At 39.0% G+C, this 22,360-nt stretch overlaps 1 protein-coding gene across 2 annotated transcripts in view; it reads left to right on the top strand.

The window, feature by feature from the left end:
- Positions 1-22,360, top strand: part of TANGO6 (transport and golgi organization 6 homolog) — a 202,862-nt gene that overhangs the window by 130,087 nt on the left and 50,415 nt on the right. For both annotated transcript variants that reach the window (XM_041769887.1, XM_041769888.1), the window contains exon 16: positions 22,023-22,174. In XM_041769887.1, the coding sequence (XP_041625821.1) occupies positions 22,023-22,174 (152 nt within the window). The remainder of the gene's footprint in view (positions 1-22,022; positions 22,175-22,360) is intronic.

The following is a 22,360-nucleotide window of genomic DNA, read 5'->3' as shown; positions in this document are numbered from 1 at the left end:
GATGTGGGACTTGATCCCGGGACCCGAGGATCACGACCCAAACCAAAGGCAGACGTCTGCTTAACCACCGAGCCACCCAGGTGTCCCTTAAAATATTTTTAAACAAATAAAACACTTCTCTGAACTTCTCCTAACTATTGTTCTCTGGTCTCTGTCACAGTAAAACTCTTAGAAAAAGTTATCTGGATTTGCTTGCTATACTTCCTCCTACACCATTTTCTTCTCAAGTCACTCCAGTGGAGCTTTACATCCTCAGCATTCTCTTGTTAACCAAAATACTGAAAAAGCCATTGACCTCTTCTTCATCCTTATATTACTTAACCACCCGATAGCATTTGATGTGTTTGACCACTGCTTCCTTTCTGAAATACCTTCTTCTCCAGGCCTCCCAGACAGTAGCGTTGCCTGATTCTCCTCTTACTTCATGGCTATTCTTCAGTCTTTCTTCCTGGCTCATCCTCCACTACTGATCTCCAAAGGTCAGAATCTCCTAGAGCTCTGTCCTTAATCCTGTCCTCTTTTCCACACACACAGTGCTACTTAATAGCTGCTCAATCTAGCTAGAGGTTTATTGATTCTATTAACTTTTTTTACGAAGAACCAGCCTTTAATTAATTTTCCATATTGTTTTTTTTTGGTTGTCTATTTTATTGGTTTTCTGTCCTATCTTTAATGTTTCTTTCAATATTAGTTATCTATTACTATAAAACAAATTACCTCAAAACTTACCAGATTAAAACAGCATTTACTGGGGCACCTAGGTGGCTCAGTGATTGAGTGTCTGCCATTGGCTTGGGTTGTGATCCCGGGGTCCTGGGATGGAGTCCCATATCAGGCTCCCAGGGAGCCTGCTTCTCCCTTCTGCCTATGTCTCTGCCTCTCTTTCTCTGTGTCTCTCATGAATAGATAAAATCTTTTTTAAAAAACACCCAGGGATCCCTGGGTGGCGCAGCGGTTTAGCGCCTGCCTTTGGCCCAGGGCGCGATCCTGGAGACCCGGGATCGAGTCCCACATCGGGCTTCTGGTGCATGGAGCCTGCTTCTCCCTCTGCCTGTGTCTCTGCCTCTCTCGCTCTCTCTCTGTGTGACTATCATAAATAAAAAAACAAACAAACAAACAAACATACAGTCATTTATCTCACAGTTTCTGTAATGTAGGAATCCACCCATGGCTTAACTGGGTGTCTCCGTCTCAAAGACTTTCACAAAGCTGCAGTCAAGGTGTTGGCTGGGCTGTGGTCTCATCTAAAGAATAAACTGAGGACAGAGCCATTTTTAGGTTCACTCACATGGTTGGTAGGATTCAGTTATTGGTGAGTCACTGGAATGAAGGCCTCAGTTCTTTGCCTCCTGTTGACCTGCAACCTCCCTCAGTTCTTTGCCATATGGGCCTCTAAAGAGGCTGCATACAGCATGGCAGTTAGCTTTCACCAGATTGAGCAAGCAGGAGAGCAACAGAAGGTAAGCAAGATGGAAGTGTTAGTCATTTTGTAACCTAATCTCAGAATTGACATCCCATCCCATCACTTTTGTCACAAGCAAGTCACTAGGTTTAGCCCCAATTCAAGAGGAGGGAATTACATAAGGCAGGAATATTAGGAGATGGGTAGTATAGGGTACCATTTTAGAGGTTGCCTACAACACCTTCCTTCTATTAACTTTTGGTTTAACTTGTTTGCCTTTCTAGTTTCTTAAGGTAGAAGCTTATTTAGATCACTGATTGTGGGCCTTTCTTTTTTTTTCTAAAGTAAGTATTAAAAACTACAAGTTATTCCATAAGAACTACCTTAGCTGCATTCCTTAAATTTTGATGTTTTCATTTTTATTCATTTCAAAATATTTTGTAATTTTGCATGTGATCTCTCTTTCTACCAAGGATTATTCAAAAGTGTGATGTTTGTTTAAACTTCAAACATTTACTGGGCGCCTAGGTGGCTCTGTCAGTTAAGCATCCGACTCTTGGTTTTGGCTCAAGGTCCTGGGATCAAGCCCCACATCAGCCTCCCTGCTAAGTGAGGAATCTGCTTATTCCCCTTCCCTCTGCCTCTCCCCTCCCCTGTTGACGCTTATCCATTCTCTGTCTCTCAAATAAAGAAAAAAAAAAAACCTTCAAATATTTACTGATTTTCCAAGTAGCTTTCCATTATTGCTTTCTGAGTTCTTTGTAGTCAGAGAACATATTGTATATTATTTTTGTTATTTTAAGTGTATTGAGACTTATTTATGGCCCAGGATATGGCCTCTCTAGGTGAATGTTCCATGTGAACTTGGAAGTGTATTCTATAAATATCAATTATATCAAGTTGGTTGATATTTTGTTAACATTTTCAGTATCCTTACTGATTTCCTGTTTACTTGTACTATCAACTACTGAGAAAGGAATTGGAAATCTCCAACTCTAATTGTAGATATGTCTTTTTTTTTTAATTTTTATTTATTTATGATAGTCACAGAGAGAGAAAGAGAGAGAGGCAGAGACATAGGCAGAGGGAGAAGCAGGCTCCATGCATCGGGAGCCCGATGTGGGATTCGATCCCGGGTCTCCAGGATCGCGCCCTGGGCCAAAGGCAGGCGCCAAACTGCTGCGCCACCCAGGGACCCCTGTAGATATGTCTTATTTCTAATTCTGTTAATTTTTGCCTTACCCATTTTGAACCTCTGTTACTGCATGCATGCATGCAGTTAGAATTGTTGTCTTCTTCATGAATTAACCCCTCTCTCCTTGTAGTGTATTCCTTGTTCCAAAGTCTACTTTCTGTGATGTTAATATAGCCATTTCACTTTCTTAAAATGAGTGGGGTTTCGGGGTATATCTTTTTCTATTCTTTATCTCTTAACCAGTTTATGTCTTTATATTTGAAGTGGGTTTTTGTAGACACCATATTGTTGGATCTTACTTGCTTGTTTTTGGGATCTTGCTTTTTTTTTTTTTTTTTTTTTACTCATTTGAAGTCTTTTAATTTTAGTCTTTTAAATTGTTCAGATTGTTTATATTTAAAATAATTTTTGATATGGTTGAGTTTAAATCTATCATCCTGCTATTTGTCTCATCTGTTCTTTGTTCTCTTTTCCCTCTTTTTCTTATTTCTTTTGGATTGATCAAGTATATTTTATCATTCTTAATCTCCACTCTTGGCTTATTCACTGTACTACTTCTTTAAGTTTTCAGTCCTCATTCTAGAACTGCAGTTACAATGTATGCTAGAATTTTTTGCTATTGTCCTCAGGCTCTGCTCCTTACTCCCCTCCCCCCCAACTTTTCTCTTACCTTCAATTGATCCATCTTCAGGTTCAGGAATTCTTTTCTTTGATATCCTGTGAATTTAGCCCAACCAGTGAATTTTTTGTTTTAGGTATTTTTAATTTCTAGAACTTCAAATTTGGGTTCTTTTATTCTGCATTTAGTTCCTTTTATACTTTCTTTTTCTCCATCATTTATTATATTTTCTTTTACCTCCTTGGGCATAATTATAGTAGCCACTTTAAAATCTATTTTGAGGGATCCTTGGGTGGCGCAGCGGTTTGGCGCCTGCCTTTGGCCCAGGGCGCGATCCTGGAGACCCGGGATCGAATCCCACATCAGGCTCCCGGTGCATGGAGCCTGCTTTTCCCTCTGCCTGTGTCTCTGCCTCTCTCTCTCTCTCTCTCTGTGACTATCATAAATAAATAAAAAGTTTAAAAAAAAAATTATAAAAAATAAAAAATAAAAAAATAAAATCTATTTTGATAATTAAAATATCTGTATTATTTCAGTATGGTCTTCTGTTGATTATCTTTATTCTTGAGAATGGGTTATATTTTTGTATAACAACTAATTTTGGATTATGTCCTAGACATTGTGGGTATTTTTAAAAAGATTTTTATTTATTTATTTATTTTTAAAAATGTATTCATTCATGCATTCATGAGAGACACAGAGAGAGAGACAGAGACAGAGACACAGGCAGAGAGAGAAGCAGGCTCCATGCAGGGAGCCCTATGCGGGACTGATACCCGTTCTCCAAGATCACTCCCTGGGCTGAAGGCGGTGCTAAACTGCTGAGCCTCCCAGGCTGCCCGACATTATGGGTATTATGTTGGGGCAGCTATGGGTTCTTTCGTGGTCCACCAAACCCTGTTAAATTTTTGTTTTATAGGCAGTTAACTTAGACTCAAACTGCAGACTTTGTTTTTGCCTGTGATGAGTTCAGATCTCTGTTTAGTTCCTTTAACCTTACCTGCAAGCTGCTTTGAGTCTAGTCTACACATGCTGAATTTCAGTACATTCCCTGAGGTCAAAGAGAGGCAGAGAGAGTCTATATTCACTGACCTGAATCCTCACCTTACTCATATATCTGTGCCCTGCATGCTTGCCGCTTTAGGAGTAAATAAAATTAAAAGAAAAGAAATCAGGGGTCCTTGGCTGGCTCAGTTTGTAGAATATGTGACTGTTGACCTTAGGGTTTTAAATTTGAGCCCCATGTTGGGTACACAGTTTACTTAAAAATAGATAACAAATAAGGGGTGCCTAGGTGGTTCAGTCAGTTGAGCAGCCAATTCTTGATTTTTGGCTCGGGTCATGATTTCCCAGGGTTTTAAGATCAAGCACTGTGTCAGGCTACATGCTCAGCAGGGAGTTTGCTTGAGATTTTCTCTCTCTCTTTCCCTCTGCACCTCCACTTCTCATTCATTCTCTCTCTCTCTCTCTCTCTCTCTCTCTCTGTCTCTCTCTCTCTCTCTCTCTCTCAAAAAAAAATAAATAAAAGCTTTTTAAAGATAAATAAATAAAAATAAAATTAATTAATTCTCATTCATCTTCAAACTTAGACCAGGTTCCATGGCCTGACTTAGTTCAAGAAGCTGAGATCATAAAGACTTGCTTGTCTTAGGGGATTTGGACTTATGTTGATCTTACTTGGAAGCCATGGAAAGATTTTAAGGAGGGAAGAATTGGTCATAATTACATTTTAGCAAAATTACTTTGGCTGTTCTGTGAAGGATAAGAGTGGAACAAGACTAGAAGCAAGGAGACCTGCTTAGAATATTGTTGGGTGAATCTGGGCAAGATAATTGATGGTGGATACCCAACTATGGGTTACATATGAGAAAGGAGAAGAAAAGATGTGCCCAGATAGGAAAGAAAGCATGAGAACAGAACAAAAGTGGAAGGGATGTGGTATGAATGGAGAGCTGTCTTCCTACTGTTAATCATGTTTGGTGTCTTGGGGAAGTCAGGCTAGATAGGGAGGAGTTGGGCTTGATGTGATGGGCATTTGGTAATCACTATACATTTGTAAGAAAAGAGACAACATGAGAGACATGCAGGTGTGGTTGGCAGGGGCATGAAAGATGGATGAAGAGAGAAGAGCCTGGAGCCAGAGAGATCTCTCAGAGGCTGTTGTTGGTATTCCTTGGCACAAAGAGATGGGCACTTTGATTAGAGAGATGTCTGTGAGAATGATAAGAAAAGGTAGATTTCTAAAAGATTTTATTTATTTGAGAGAGAAAGAGCATGAGCAGGGGAAGAGGGAGAGGGAGAGAATCTCAACTAGACTTCACACTAAGCATAGATCTTGATATGGGGCTCGATCTCACAACCTAGTGATCATGAGTAAGCTGAAACCAAGAGTCAGAGGCTTAACCAACTGAGTCACCCAGAGATGCCCCCAAAACGTAGATATTATAGGCAATTCAGAGGAAAAAATGATACTCATTTTTTTTTAACATTTAGTGGAGATGGGAATTATAATCCACCCAGCAGCCATTCTTCTCATAGAAATGTTGAGAGAGGGGATCCCTGGGTGGCTCAGCGGTTTAGTGCCTGCCTTCAGCCCACAGCATAATCCTGGAGTCCTGAGATTGAGTCCCACATCAGGCTCCCTGCATGGAGCCTGCTTCTCCCTCTGCCTGTGTCTCTGCCTCTCTCTCTCTGTATCTCTCATGAATAAATAAATAAAATATTTTTTTAAAATGTTGAGAGACTCAAATGGTATAATATATATGCTATTCCTTACAATTATTTGAGTGTCATTACAGAGATATACTCACTACTGTATTAATTCCGTAGTGAGATTACCAGATACCAAGTAGAGAGGTGGGACCATTGATGGTGGCAGCCATTGGGCAGATAAATAAAGACTTTGACATATAGACTTAACCTTGGAATACATTTTAATTTTTGTGCACAAGTTACATTATCTCTCTGTTACTTATCTGTATAATGGAGATAATTATAGTAACTACCTGATAAGGTAGTAATGAAAGATCATATATGTAAAGTGTTCAGAACCAGTGTCTTTCATGGTAAGGAGTGAATAAATATTGGTTGCTATTATTTTCTGGTTATTTTTGAATGAGTACATCATATTCCTTCATTTCCCAAGGCCAACCCTGAGAAAGGAGCCCTTCAGACAAGTAAAATAGATGGTCATCCTATGTTATTCCAGCATACAAATTATAGTTGAGGACTTATTCCATGCCAGGTTCTCTGTTAATCACTTCATGTGCATGTTCTCACATAATGCTTGAAGTGGCCCAACAAGGTGATTCTTCTTAATATTATTGTCTTTTTATAGAAAAGGTAACAGATTCAGTAGAGTTAGTGACTTCCCCTCATCACGCTGGTAGCTAGTGCTAGATCTAAGACCTTACCACTGTCATAAATAAATTGTTGTTAGCTTTAATCAAAACTTTTATTTTAATTGATATGGGAACTATAAAAGCCAAATTATACTGTGAAATTAGAAACCAGCTGCCAGATATTGGCATGAACTCTTAGAAGCAGAGTGTACATTGATGATTTGTAGTAGGAACAGGGAATTAATTTCTGTAACAAAAAAAATCATGGGGCTTTTATGTTGGGAATCTTGGGAGTCAATAAACTATAGCCTTTGGACCAAATCCAGCCTGTTGCCTATTTTTGCACAGCTTATAAGCAAGAATGATTTTCACGTGCTTAAATGGGAGGAATGCTTCAGTCAATAGAGCATGCATCTCTTGATCTTGGGGTTGTAAGTTCAAGCCCCACATTGGCTGTAAAGATTACTTAAAAAATAATAATAAAATCTAAATGGTTGATGGGAGGAAGCAAAAGAAATTATAATCCTTAGTGATATAATAAGAATATGAAATGGAAATTTCAGTGTCCCTAAATAAAGTTCTTTGAACTAGTCATGCTTATTTGCTTATAAATAGTAGTCTGTAGCTACTTTTATACCACAACAGCAAAGTTGAGTAGTTACACAGAAATCGTATGGCCTTCAAAGTCGTACTCTTTGACTCTTTACAGAAAAAGTTTGCTGACCTCTATTCTAAGGTAACCATTATACCAGTACATAAATCTGTTTCTTTGACAGCCTTTCACTACTTGCTTTTCAGTGGAGTCTCTTTGGAAGTGACTCATCTTTCCAGATCATTAGGTCCTTTTCCTCCCCAGATCAAGCTTTGTATTCTACTTTAAACAGCAGAAATATTTCCTTTTGTATTTACTTCTCTTTAAATATATTTAAGTAGATAGTGCATTTCTTTTCTGAAAATCACCAACTGTGAGAATCATTGGCTCAGAAGGTACAAGATGCCATTGGCAAGGGTCCTTTCTTCAAAGATAACAATATGAACTAAACTTGAATGCTCCAGCATTTTCTTCTGCTATTTTTATTTTCAGTGTCTTCATACTTTTGTCTTCTCATCTCACTCCCCTATTCCTATTTAAAGCAAATTAAGGCATTAATTTGGATCCTTCAGTATGTATGTGAAAGGATACAGGACAGAGAAGCACCTGATTCTCTCATTTTTTTGCAAATCTTGAAATAGATTCTTGCATTCATTTTGACTTACGGACTTACAAGAGAGTATGCCCAACAATCTAAATGAAATATAATATTCCCTTTAGAAAGAAATTGTAACTTAATTTTCCTTTTGTTTGACTTGATTTCGTAGCACTTGAAGAATGTTCTCTTAATAATTTAAACATGTAGTTATATTCTCAGGCCACAGGCTTCCTGATTTGTGTTTGTCAATACTATGAGGCTAACTAACACTTGGGCATGCTTTAACGAGTTTGAACATTTATGTAGCAAATTAAATTAATTAAGTCAGTGGAATGGTCTTAATACTTTCATCATCACAGAATTGTAAAGAGCGTCTCCATTTAAAATATCAAGTTTTTTTCTTCTTTCATCTTTTAGAATAACTTACCATAAACCTGGAACTTTTCCTTCCCCATGATCACATTTCTGTGCTTTACTTTGTTAATTTTGCTCTTCAAGAAAATTCCACCACATTTCTGAAGTCTGTTACTGTCTCAAGCACACTTTTCAAGAGAACTACCCTATTTGTCTTGTCAGTAACACACATGGGTAGAGTCAGTTATTGCAGATTTTGCAGGCAGGATGACTTTGTGTAAACTGATAGCTTATACACTGATTAAACCAATCTTGGAGTTCAATGAGCTGATGAAATGGAATGAGTAATCTGGTTAATACGTAACTATAGAAGTCTTGGCATCCCCTATTTCAAACTTTCTTTGTTTCTGTGTTACTTTAGTTCACTGAGTTGCCAAAAATCCATTGGTACAAAGCATTTCCTGTGCATTGTTTTACTTTGTCCAAAAGATAATTATCTATGGTTCTTACTTGCACATCACTCTGTCATTTGAAGACAAGGGAAAAAAACGTCCTTGTGCAAGTCGGAAGTGTTAGGTAGGGTCTCTATTTCTCCTCCCTTTGCCTTCACTTAATTCTTTTCCCCTTCTTCTCTCCCATTTAAAACCCTTCTCTACAGGTCCCTACTCAGGCTCGACCATCCCTAGAAAGTAATCAAATTTCAGAAATTATCTCACCACCAGATCTTTCTTGTTCCTTCCTAGCTTGTAAAAACGAGGTGGCAGGTATATTAATATTTGCTAAGGAATGGATGGCAGCCTCCTATTGTGCTGCTTTTCTTGGGATTATTTTGCATTTTTAATAAGAAGGCCATATAGTTCAAAGAAATAAAGTTCTAATTATTAGGTAGACTCAGAGGCAGTACAGTTTGCTAACAGAAGAACTGTTTGGAGGAGCACCTGGGTGGCTCAGTGGTTGAGTGTCTGTCTTTGGCTCAGGTAGTCAGTCATCCTGGACTCCCGGGATTGAATCCCGCATGGGGCTCTGTGGGGAGCCTGCTTCTCCCTCTGCCTATGTCTCTGCCTCTCTCTGTGTGTCTTTCATGAATAAATAAATAAAATGTTTTTTAAAAGAAGAGGAAGAAGACCTGTTTGGAGACAGAAAGTTTCTCTGTCTCTTTAAAACATACCTGGGAGGTCATTTGCACCAACAACAGCCCCACTGGCAGGTTTGTTTTAATTTAATTTAATAACTTGTCCCACAGGGGGCTTCCTCTGGTTACATCTAAGCCTATCAAAGTCTGTACATATGTACATACAATTTACATGTAAACTATCCCTGCTTATGTGGGCTCTGTGATGAGGTACAATGAAACTAGACCCAGGAAAGGGAGGACAAAGAACCCCGGAAATCTTTGCTAACCTACTCATAGCTCAGGGTCACATCTTGGTTACATTACCTTAAAAAGGTAACAGTATGAATGAAGAACCAAAAGCAGCAGATCAACAATTAGCCTTAGGGAGAAATGTGGGTCCTGACATGTGGACACTGGTAGAGGGAAATCTATTAAGGGACTACCCAGCATTCTTGCCCAATGACTACTGTGACCTGCCTCCCTGGCAAGCCCTATCAAGACTAGACGGTGGCTTTGGCTCCAGCACTCTGCAGTGCCCTAATATGTGCATCAGGTTTAGGGGTTCAGCAGCTTTCACAAAGCCATTTGTCAGTCATCTCCTACTGTTAGGAAATCGGAAGTGTTCAGTTCTTTCCCCCTTGAAAGTGGCAAAGAGGAGGGGAATTTTTTGGTTCTTCTCTGGAGGCTAGAATTAATAGGATTCCCGCCCTTACACAAGACAGTAAAGTGACAATTCTGGTGTTTGCCCATGGACCAGAAGAATTTACTCTTATTACACCCTTTTGCATATGCCTTGTTTTAAGAATTAAGTCCCTGGATTCCCTTCTGCTTCTAGTTTACAAGGTTAAACAGGGAAAGAGGAGAATTGCAAGGACTGAAATGTCACAGATGCGGGGAATCAGTTGGCCACATTTATGTCCTTTGTTTCAGAACGGAAGTTCCTGCTGAACTTACTGGAGAGCCAAGTAAATGTCCTGATGGCAGTAGAAAAAAACTTCTACCTAGAGGCCACAGCCTCATCTTGAAAATTTGTCTGTTCTACAGTAGCTAATGTGACCTCAGATCAGCCTGTTCAAAGTAATTGTTGTTAATAGATCAGAATTTACCTATGAGTTTTTTAATGATGAATTTCATCAAAAATTAATCACCTTTAAATTATTTAATTCTCTAAATGGCTTTTGAAGAGGAAATCCTGCCCGTCGGGATCTGCCATGTTAATCGAATCTCCTTCTGACCTTGACAAAAATTATAATCTCTGTTGACTCTGGTCCACACATAGCAATAACATGTATGCATGAGGTGTTATAAGAAACTGGTAGTTCAGGGATCCCTGGGTGGCCTGGCGGTTTAGTGCCTGCCTTCTGCCCAGGCGCCATCCTGGAGTCCCGGGATCGGGTCCCACATCAGGCTCCCTGCGTGGAGCCTGCTTCTCCCTCTGCCTGTGTCTCTGCCTCTCTCTCTCACTCTGTGTCTCTCATGAATAAATAAATAAATAAAATCTTAAAAAAAGAAGAAGAAGAAGAAAGAAAGAAACTGGTAGTTCTTCTGTATTCTTTCCATAGTAAAGTAGAGTTCTAGATTCTGAAATGCAGAAAAAATGAGTAGATATTAAGAACAACATAATAGGGTACATGAACAGAATTAGATTTATGTTTTGTCTACTGTTTCTTCATTGGCTGATCAACAGCAATATTACTGTGAGGGCACGTGGCTGTCCATGGTGTTTCCCCTAAGGATCACTTGGGTTCCAGAATAAATGGCAGTTCAAGATGGAAGGAAGTAATTTCTCTGTATCCTTTTTCAGTAACTAGTGAAATTAAGTATGTATTTATCATTTAACTGTTTTGCACCTTTCCTTTTTTTCCCTCCCCAATATGTCTAATATAAAACTCAAAGTACAGAAAGTACCATCTTGGTGAGTAGAAGAGCATACTTGAACGGGTTGGATTACAGAGGAGATTTAAACACTGTAATTGAGATCTGGGAGCTTGCAAAGATAAGATTAAGATTGAAAGATATGCAAAGAAAGAACAGTTCCCTATCTCCACTTGTGTCTGGTTTTAACAGGGGAGGGAAATAAAGAGCAGAAGAGATTTGATTTAGACAAAATAAAAAGTCTGGAGCACAAATGTGTTTAAATATTTGCAGGAGGTCTTATCCCTGGGTTAATGTTTGTCAAATGGGTTTGGCACAGCCATACCTAGAGTTGGGATATTGGACCAAATGGCTAACTATATATAAGGACCTCTCGGTTTAAATCTTCAATATTTTGCTTGCCTTTTCTCTTTTAAGAGACTTTAGAATTACACCAAGTATTTTTTTTTAAAAGCAAGAAACAAAAACCTGATGCAGTGAAAGTTAATTTAGAAGGTTTTTAAAAATGTCACCCCTTAAATGCCAGCTCTGAAGTAGTAAAGACTGAAATTGTATTGTCACCATCTTTCACTAACAAATAAGGAAGCAAAGATCTGGCAAAAGTAATGCCATTCACAAAGAGAGAGAAAGCTCTGGGTTCTGCTTGACCGGTGGTCAAGGACAGGATCTGGTTCCTCTAGTGGGCATATCATCAAAGAATCCAGATCTCCTGCCTCCTGTTTGAGGGGAGCAGCCATTGTGATTTGTTTGTGGAATTCACCCCAAGCATTTGGTCTCTGAGCTTTTAGAAGGCAGAATTGTGTTTTACGTCAGATTCTGCTTATATATACCTCTTCTCTTCTAGTACATGAAGATTTTTGTGTAAGTTACTTATTTTTTCCAGTTTTATTGTAAAATAGATTCTCTTGTTCTCCTACCCCTCGTACTTTCAAAATTCGTTCTTTAAAAAAAAGCAGCTCTGGGATGCCTGGATGGCTCAGCAGTTAGGCTCTACTTTCAGCTCAGGGCATGATCCTGGCATCCTAGGATCGAGTCTCACGTTGGGCTCCCTGCATGGAGTCTGCTACTCTCTCTGCCTATGTCTCTGCCTCTCTGTCTCTGTCTCTCCGTGTCTCTCATGAATAAATAAATAAAATCTTTTTAAAATAAATAAAGCAGCTTTATTGAGGTATAATTCATACACCATACAATTTACCCATTTACAGTATACAGTTCAGATTTTTTGTGTGTGTTTACAAGGTTGTGAACCATCACCACATTCAATTTTAGGACATTTCATTACCCCAAAGGAAGTTCTGTACCAATTACCAGTCAGGCAACCAAAGATGTACTTTCTGTGTCTAAGAATTTACTGATTGTGGTCATTTCCATTTTCATAAAGGAAATCATACATGTGTGTTTTTTGTGTGTGACTGTGTACTTTCACTTAATATTTTCAGAGTTCATCTAGGATGCAGTATCAGTGCCTCATTCCTTTCTACTGACAAATAATATTCCACTGAATGTATATACCATATTTTAGAATCAGCTCTACTGGGTGACTGTAACACACGGCATGCTGCTAGGTGAATATGACCAAAAATAGGCAGGGTCCCATCATAGGGGGCATGGAGTTAAGGATTTGAACAATGGGGAACTGATAATCCAAAAATAGTTCAGCCACCTTGAAAGCCATTTTGGCGGTTTCATATAAAACTAATAAACATTCTTACCATATAATCCAGCAATCATGTCCTTAATATTTGACCAAATGAGTTGAAGATGTATAACTGCACAAAAACCTGCCTGTGTATGTTAATAGCAGTTAATTCATAATTGCCGAGACTTAGAAGCAACCAAGATGTCCTTCGGTAGGTGATTGAATAAATAGATTGTGGTATACCAGGCAATGGAATTTTTTCAACATGTAAAAGAAATGAGCTGTCAAGCCATGAAAAGACATGGGGAAACCCTAAAAGCCTATTATTAAAGGAAAGAAGCCAAGTCTACCAACCATAGTATTGTTGGAACCATAGGACATTCTGGAAAATGCAAAACTATGGAGACCGTAAGATCAGTGATTGCCAGGGGTTAGCCCAGAGTGAGAGACGAACAGGCAGGGCACAGAGGATTTGGGGCCAGTGAAACTGTTCTGTATGATACTATAATGCAGGAGACGTGTCCTTATATGTTTGTCAACCCATGCGGTGTACAACAGCAGAGTGAACCTTAATGTAAATTACGGGCTTTGGCTGATAATGATGTGCTGATACAGGTCTATCACTTGAAACAAATGTATGGTTCTGGTGCAGGATGTTGCTAGTGGGGGAGCCTGGGGAAAGAGAGGGGAAGGAATATACAAGAATTCTGTGCTTCCTGCCCAATTTTGCTGTGAACCTCTAACTGATCTAAAAGATAAAGTCTGTTAAAAAAATTAAAAAAAAAAAAGGAAAGAAAGAAAGCATTATCAGGGGTGCCTGGCTGGCTCCTTCAGGTGTGCATGCAACTGTTGATCTCAGGGTCATGAGTTCAAGCCCCATGTTGGGTGTGGAACCCACTTAAAAAAAAAAGCATTATCAGTTTACCATTGTTCAAATCCTTAACTTTCATGTCCTCCATGATTGGACCTTGGGGATTTCTAATCATCTTTACATTTTAGTGCACCCTTTGTTAGAGTTACCTGGTGTAGTTGCTACTTTCTGATTATGCCATCCATTTTATTCTCTCTATCCCCACCACCACCTTGCTTCCGTGACTCTGCAGACATAGTTCCATCTACCAGGAATACTCTTCCTGCTGTGCCAATGAAAATCCTCACCATCCTTCAGGATTCGATTTAGACACCACCTCCTCTATGAAGTCTTCCCTGAAGAAACTAAATCTCACCTGCCCTGTTGCTCTTGTGCCACTTGGTATCTGTAGCTTCCCAGAATTAAGAACAAAATCGGGGACACCTGGGTGGCTCAGGCAGTTAAGCATCTGACTTTTATTTTTTATTTATTTATTTATTTTTTAAGCATCTGACTTTTAATCTCAGCTCAGGTCTTGATCTCAGGGTCATGAGTTCAAGCCCCATGTTGGGCTCAATGCTGGGCATGGAGCCTACTTTAAAAAAAATTTAAAAATTAAAAAATAAAAAAAATTACTGGAAATACGAATAAAATCTCCTTCATCTCCATCTCTAGTGTCCTATGGAATCCCTTGCCCATATTAGTACATATTAAATATTTTCATTAAGTTGCTTAGTTGGAAGGGCATTTCTCAAACTGAAGCTTGGAGATTAAATTCTGATGTATTTCAGAGGTTTGTGAATTCTCTGAAAAAAATTTTTTAATGTTGCATTTTCATCGTAATGATGATTATGAATCATCTGAATTCACATTATAATCAGGTCGCACTGTACAATTTCAGTGCCTATGTTTGTGTTTGAGAAACATTGTACTAAAACATTACTCAGAATGCATATAAACTTCTGATTACAGAGGAGTGCTGGCTGTAAGTGATCATTCAATCTTTGAAAAATATAACTTGTACTCAGCAACACCTTAACCAGCAGGATGGAATAATTCTTATTTCCTTCCTATTGGTAGATAGAATAGAGTACTTAGGAATGGCTTTATCTATGTTCATTTCTGTGCCTCCAAAAGTTTTTTTAATTAAAAGAAAATGATAGAAGGGAGGAAAGAAAGAATAGAGGAGGAGTCCCCAGACATTTATAATGGAGTTTTAATAGGCCAGCATAAGAATTTGGCCAAGGGTGACATTTTCTTTCTCGGTTTTTATCAATTTCACTTTTAGGACCTATTTCAGTTAACTAGGGGAATGGTTGAGCCCTTGAAATCAGTAGGTCCCTGGCTCTAGAAGAGATTGTGTTAATTCAAATTTGATAGTGTCCTTTCACTATGATTTAAGTATCTCTTTTTGCAACTCAGCTCTTCTGTGAAAGAAGACGGGATCCAATAAATGAATCTACAAGTGTGGACTTGAAAATTCCGTTGAAAAACTTGATAAAAATCTTCCAAATCCTAATGTATTAAAATAATCTTTTCACATAGATGATAATTGATACAAGTAAGTAAGTCATAGGCAGGTTAAAAATTTTTTCATCTCTCTTTCACTATGCACTTGACTTTTCACCTTCCACAGCAACTCATTTTTATCAGGTTTGTTCAAACAAATCTAGATCCTTTGTTTGCTTCTGTGAACACACAGCTGTGTGCTTCTCAGTAAGGTTGATTATTGCTGATTTCCTGAGAATATGGAGATGCAAATAGCCAGGTGTTGTCATCATCATTGCACAAAGTTGAAGTCATTAGAGCTGAACCAAGATAAACCTCTCTGACTAGCATGTACTTGAATAAATTTCTAAAAGTGAGCTTGGATTTACTGTGTCCATTTCCCAGAAGAGTTAAGAAATGGGTGAGGAAAAGATGATGGTCTCTCTAACTTCAATCCTCATGGGTATCCTTAGTCTAATTATTGTACTCCGTGGTGAGTACTTTCTGAATATGGGGATGAGGAAATTCAGAAATCAATACCATTTTTTTGTAAAAGCCATATAACATGCATATTTTAAGGGGACGACCTAATAGGATGGTAACGAATGTTTGCTCTTGTCAGGGGGCAAGTATATGCTATCTTAAAGTCAAAAGTGAATTAGCATTTTGGAACCTTGTGGTTCAAACAAGTTTGAATTGAAGCAACAAGAACATCTCATCTGGATAAAGAATAAAACACACACACACACAAAACAAACAAACATAAAACCCCTACCCAATCCCTCTTGGATGGGATAGTTGAGGTTTTGTTGCTTAATCAGAAACTACAGAATAATAGCAGGTATCTCAGAGCCTAAGGTTTTAGTTCATAATGAAATGAGTTAATCAATAGTTGCAAAATATAATCAGCATATAACCTCTTCTCATGAACCAGTACTGTTAATAGTTACTCACCTGTTGTTTTTTTTTAATAGGTTGGCAGATGTATAAGGATAACTTAGCTCTTTGGGAAAGTATATATATATATAGTATACTATGCTTTTGTCCCAATTAAAATTGCAATTAGGGTTTAATTTTTTTCTTTGTTATAAAATTGATTTTCAGCCCTTCAAAAAAAGCTTCCACTGTCTTAAGTTTCTTTGTTTTGGCAAATCTAACTTTTCTGGCTTTGTATTAATAGACATCAAACTGACATAGAAATCCTCTACAATTTTTTTAAGTTTAATTTTTTTAGTAATCTCCGCACCCAATATGGGGCTTGAACTCACCACCCCAAGATCAAGAGTTGCATGCTCTTCCAACTGAGCCAACCAGGTGCCCCAAAGTGCTCTATAATTTTAAAGAACATCCCAGTTTTCATATTATATGTTAGAATGCTTTTGGCTACAGATAACAGAAACTCCCAACTCAACTGGCTTTAACAGTGAGGGATGAATCATTGCACATAACAAGAAGTCCTGGACTGGTTAATGTTTTGGCTTCATGATATCATTCAAGACCCACATCGCATTCATTTTCTTGCTCTTCCAACCTCAGCTATTGACTTCATCCTCTGGTCGGTCCCTCATGGTTTCAGGCTGGCTGCAGTAACTCTAAGGTATCATATCCTTATCATAGCAGAGGTAAAATGTCTTCCAGCAGATTTTGCCTTGCACCTCATTGTTCAGACTAGATCACATGCCCATATGTAAACCAATTAAGGCAAGCAGATGTGTTTACCATGATTCACTTAGACCACTGAAGACCTTAGCCTTAATCACATGGGTGATGATTGGGGCCAGGGGCTTGGTGGATACATGAACAAAATTAGAGTGCTGTTTGCAAGGAAGAATGAGAGAATGCCAATGAGATGTGCGTGAAAAAATGTGACATATAGGGATCGCTAAAGCTAAAATTAAGAACCCTTTATGTAGGATCTTGAAATTCTCTGCCTGTGTCAAATTGCAGCCATGGAAGCTATATTCTCTGACTACATGCATTCATTTTATTCTACATAGAAATCTGGTCAGGACTGACCCCCAACCTAGAGGCTAGGATCCAATAAAGTCTTGAGAAACTAGCCACATGGCATGGTAGGAGTTAAAGGGAGGGAGGGTTAGTCAGAGGCAAGCAGTAGCCCCAAGGAAATGGGAGCAGAGATGTAAATCCATGAAGACCAGGATTGAGTAAGGGTGTGACAAATCTAGGCTGTATATGTGAGCTCTACGGGAGATCAGATTGGAAAGAACATGATGCCAGGGCACTTTGAGAAATGCAGAGTGGATACAGTGTTCTAGCTCTTCGAGTCCTAAACTGACAACATAGAAGCACGTGGGCCCAGAGCCCACTGACTAGGTACAGTGCAGGGCTCTTGAAATGCTAACCTTCCTTCTGGCCGGCTCCTCTTGGTTCTTAGGTGCTTTTGGGGATGGGATTGGTGGAGCATGCAGTTAAATGGATGCTCATTTTCCAAGTAGTAATGAAGCTCAGGTAGGGCAGGAATTTATATACATGAAACATTAAATTGTGGTTTTGTTAACGTAGTGGTATGTCCTTTAGTGGCGAGTCAGGATAAGAAACAACTCTATGGTATCTACACTGAATATCAAACTTCTGTTGTCCATTTACTCTTCACTGTCCCCCAGGGTCTTCATGACTTGTTCCTTCAGGTTTTCCCCTCTGAGAGCTTTTCCCTGAGCCCTCACCTGGCTCTCAATCTCCTCCCCTAATCCCCACATACCTTCCTTATTTTTCCTCATAGCCCTTTATGCTGCAGGAAAATTTATTTACTGTCTATTGTCTTTCTCCTTCACTAGAAGTAGGCTTCATGAAGATGGGACCTTTATTTTCTTGCTCATTTTTCATTATCTCCAGACTGAGAACATACTCAGTTAAGATTGACTAACTGGGTGCCTCGCTGGCCCAGTCAGTAGGGCATGTGACCCTTGATCTTGGGGTCATGAGTTCTATCTCCACATTGGGGGCAGAGTTTACTAAAAACAAAACAAAACAAAACAAGAAAAACACTTTAAAAAAACAGGGTAAAACTGGCTGGATGAATGAATGAGATAGCTCTTGATGTTCTTCCTAAAATTTTTCTCAACGAATTGATTTCCTTTTTTTAAATTGGATAATGAGAATTATGTTTTTTCTGTTTCCATTTTTATCTTAGCTACCAGGAATTGATAAGCTGAATTTTGGTTTCATTTGCAGTAACCATCCTTAGTTTCAGATACCTGCACTCCCTCACTTACTATAGAACTTTTGAAAATATTTATTTCAGTGATGCGCAATTCAATGTTATTTATTATAAGTTGCCTCAAATCCTGTATGGAAGTAAACAAGGATTAAATACTAATAAATGCTGACTGGTTGGCTGAAGGATAACAGGGAAAAGTCAAAAAAGAACACCAGGCTTTTGAGTCTGGATGGGTAAGAATACTGGAGCTGTTATTAATAGAAATAAGAACCAGGGGTGCCTGGGTGGCTCAGTTGATTAAGCATCTGCCTTTGGCTCAGGTCATGATCCTGGGGTCCTGGGATGGAGTCCTGCATTGGGCTCCCTGCTCAGCAGAAAGTCTGCTTCTCCCTCTCCCTCTGCCTGCTGCTCCCCTTGCTTGTGCTATCAAATGAATAAATTTAAAAATCTTATAAAAAAAAAAAAGAAGTAGGAACCAAATCAAAACACTACACATAAAAATGTCTTTCTCTGTCACCATGTTGGGCACATCTCACTCCATTGTCACTTGGTTGGTTATTGCCCTCTTCCCCAATAGGTTTCAAATGCCATGAAGGGAGTGACTGTGTCCTTTCTAGTTCATGATTGGATCCCCAGGCCTAGGATAGTGCCTAGCACATAGCACCTTTTCTTTACCATTCATTTTTACCTCTAAATCCCTACGTTGGTAAACATTCACTTGTTTGTCATCTGCTCTTATCTTTTCAACCTGCAATTTCCCCTCCTTAGGGATTTCCGGACGGTTCCTTCCTTCCCAACAAGGAGACTTCATTCTTTTAATGGCAACAGCCTCCTTCCAGGGATGGTAAATGTGTGCTTCTTCCTTGCTAGTCTCCTGAATCTCATTCCCCTGATGACTAAACCCAAGGTGACTCATCAACTCATAGATTCTTTTTTTTTTTTTTAAGATTTTATTTATTTATTTATTCATGAGAGAGAGAGAGAGAGAGAGAGAGAGAGAGAGAGAGAGGCAGAGACACAGGCAGAGGGAGAAGCAGGATCCATGCAAGGAGCCCAACGCAGGACTCAATCCTGGGTCCTCAGGATCAGGCCCCGGGCTAAAGGCAGTGCTAAACCACCGAGCCACCCAGGCTGCCCCAACTCATAGATTCTTAACAATTGGAAGGGGCCAGAGAGCTTGGTCTTGTCTAAGTGTCTAATCTCCAGCTGGTCCAGAGAGGTGAAGCAGATTGCCCAAAGTCACACTGCTAATTGGTAATAGAGCCAAAACTAGAACAAATCTCTCTCTCTCTGTCTGTCTCTCTCTGTCTCCCTCTCTCTCTCTCTCTCTCTCTCTCTCTCTCTCTCAGGAGATTATTTATTTATTTGAGAGACTGCAAGCAGGTGGAGGGGTACAGGGAGAGGGAGAGAATCTCAAGTGGACTCCCCAGTATATGCAGGGCCTGACCCAGGGCTTGATCTCATGACCCTGAGGTCATGACTCGAGCCACCCAGGTGTCCCAAGAGCACACATCTCTTAACTCTCATCCTATAGAACACACAAGTTCCCTCCTAACTCCAGAAAGGAAAAGTACTAGAACAAAAGTAGAAACGTATGTTTTCCTCTTAGTTGGAAATTTAAATATAATATTAGTATATCGTAGGAGTTAAGTGCAAACTACCAAACTTTGACCTTGGGTGTATTTACTCTGTGAACAAGTTATTTAAACCTTCTCTTCTATTATATCCTTTCTATAATTTTTCTGTACATTTGTATATTTCATATATATATTTAAATCTATACATTTGGCTTATTAATAGTGAGAGAAGTTGCATGCGTGCATCTTACATACACAAATGGAATGATACTGGTTCTATTAGTTCCTTTTGCTTTAATGGTATCTTAAGGGACCTTTCCATATTAGTGCATATAATTCCGTCATGTTCTTTTTAATGACTGCAAGGTATTCCATAATATATATGTTTATGTAACCACTTCCATATTAATTAATTTTTTCTAATTTTTCACTACTACAATTCTACAGTAAAAGCTTCATGCAGATATCCTTGTGCCATATATGTGGCTACCTCTTTAGGATTGATATTCAAAAATGCAAATACTAGGTCTAAGAGGCACAAAGGCTCCTCTTTTCTATTCTGAAAATAGGCTACAGCTGAGTTACTCAGTTTCTGCGATATGTGTTAATGTTAACCGGGCAGGGGGTAAGTCTTTTGACTGCCCATAGTATATTAGGAACTGGGAGCATTATAGAAAAATGCTCATCTAGAATGCTCATTATAGAAAAAAATCATCTTTATCTCATATTGTATGGAAAATGCATTGTGTTCCTAACATCGAGGGAAAACAAAACAAACTGCCTCCTCCTCTCTGCTCCAAAGTGACTAAGATTTGTGAAATTAAGTGCTCCAAGCAACATCTGCTTGATTCCATGATGGCATTTGGGCATTTACCACACAGTACTGTAATTGTTGGTACTTACCTGTTTGTACCCACCTCCTAAACTTGGGCTTCTTAGAGGGTAAAGATTACGTTTATGTTTTTTATCCCTAGGTAACATTAGCATGATAACTAGCACATAATTTTGTATTGTTGAATAAATTAATGAATTCCATTCAACCGTAGCATTTGTTGTGTACCTGGCACATACAAAGGTTACTAAGAACTGATGGAAACGAAGATCTACCCTCAAGGAGTTTATAGTCTGAATGTATATGAATATGAATGAGAGAGGCTGTAAACATGTAGGAATCAAGGCATTAGTGACACTTGTGATTTAAGCCAAAGTGACTTAAGTTAAAAGAACTGTGAGACTTCCCAGGAGGACTAATTAAGGCCAATTGAAGAAGGTTTTGTAAAGCTGAGCCTGATAGGACAAATTGGTAGTGTTTTTATGATTTGTCATGTTAATGATTAAGGATAGGTGACTTTAAAAAAAAAAAAAGAATAGGTGACTTTAAGCAATGCTTCAAGAACCATTTTGTTACAATCTTGTGTAGCCTTAGGACTACAAGAAGGCTAAAGGTGGAGTGGTATAGTTGGGTTCTGGAACTAGAACCTCAGAAACTAGATCAAGACCAAACAGCTTTAGCTCCTGGCATTCCTGCGGAGGAAGAAGTTGTTTCCGTATATAAAATGACAATTCTGAATGTCTCAGTGTGCTATTTCTCCTTTCTTCAAATAAAACAAAAACTTCTCTTGACTCCCCCTTCCTTGACCAGCTACCACCCCATTTCCTTGATATGCCTTGCTGAAAAGCTCATTAAGTAATCTTTCTGTCTGCAATTCTTCCATTCTCTTAGAGCCACTTCTTTTGTGCTCTCACCCTACCAGGCCATCGAAACCATTCTCATCAAGGTCAACAGTGACCTCATTGTCACTCAGTCTAATGGGCAATTATTAGTCTTCTTCCTACATGACATTGAATAATATTCTACCAGAGCATGACTTCTAATGGTTATGCAAATACTTTGAAAAGTATAAAACAAGGCAGCCCAGGTGGCTCAGCAGTTTAGTGCCACCGTCAGCCCAGGGCCTGATCCTGGAGTCCCAGGATTGAGTCCCATGTCGGGCTCCCTGCACGAAGCCTGCTTCTCCCTCTGCCTGTGTCTCTGCTTCTCTCTGTCTGTCTCTCATGAATAAATAAATAAATATAAAATCTTTAAAAAAAAAAAAGTATAAAACACCATACAATATACCGTGATAGTATCCTTATCCCTTCTTTAAGAACTTGAAATTTTATTTTTAAAGATTTATATCTTTTTTTTTTTTTTCCACAGGGGACATGGTCTCAAAATACAGAGAACCTTTGATCCACACCTTCCTGAGGGGAGCAAGAGATCCAGATAGTGCTCACAGGGCCAGCAGCTTATCGAACTTAGGAGAACTATGCCAGAGGCTGGACTTCCTGCTGGGCTCTGTGATTCATGAGGTACTACATGTTGATTCTTCTTTCTAAAGCTTGTTTTTCCTTGGCACTATGATATAGCTGGGGATCGGGAGTCGGATCTGTGATTTTTTTCCAGATCAGATACATCACTGAACCTCCCTTGGCCTCACTAGTCTTGTATATATACCGGAAGTTATATTCATAAGAACTTTTTTTATTGCAAGTGAT

The sequence above is a fragment of the Vulpes lagopus genome, chromosome 10 (genome assembly GCF_018345385.1).
Source record: "Vulpes lagopus strain Blue_001 chromosome 10, ASM1834538v1, whole genome shotgun sequence".
NCBI classification, from domain to species: domain Eukaryota; kingdom Metazoa; phylum Chordata; class Mammalia; order Carnivora; family Canidae; genus Vulpes; species Vulpes lagopus.
This window is presented reverse-complemented; position numbering and strand designations above follow the sequence as displayed.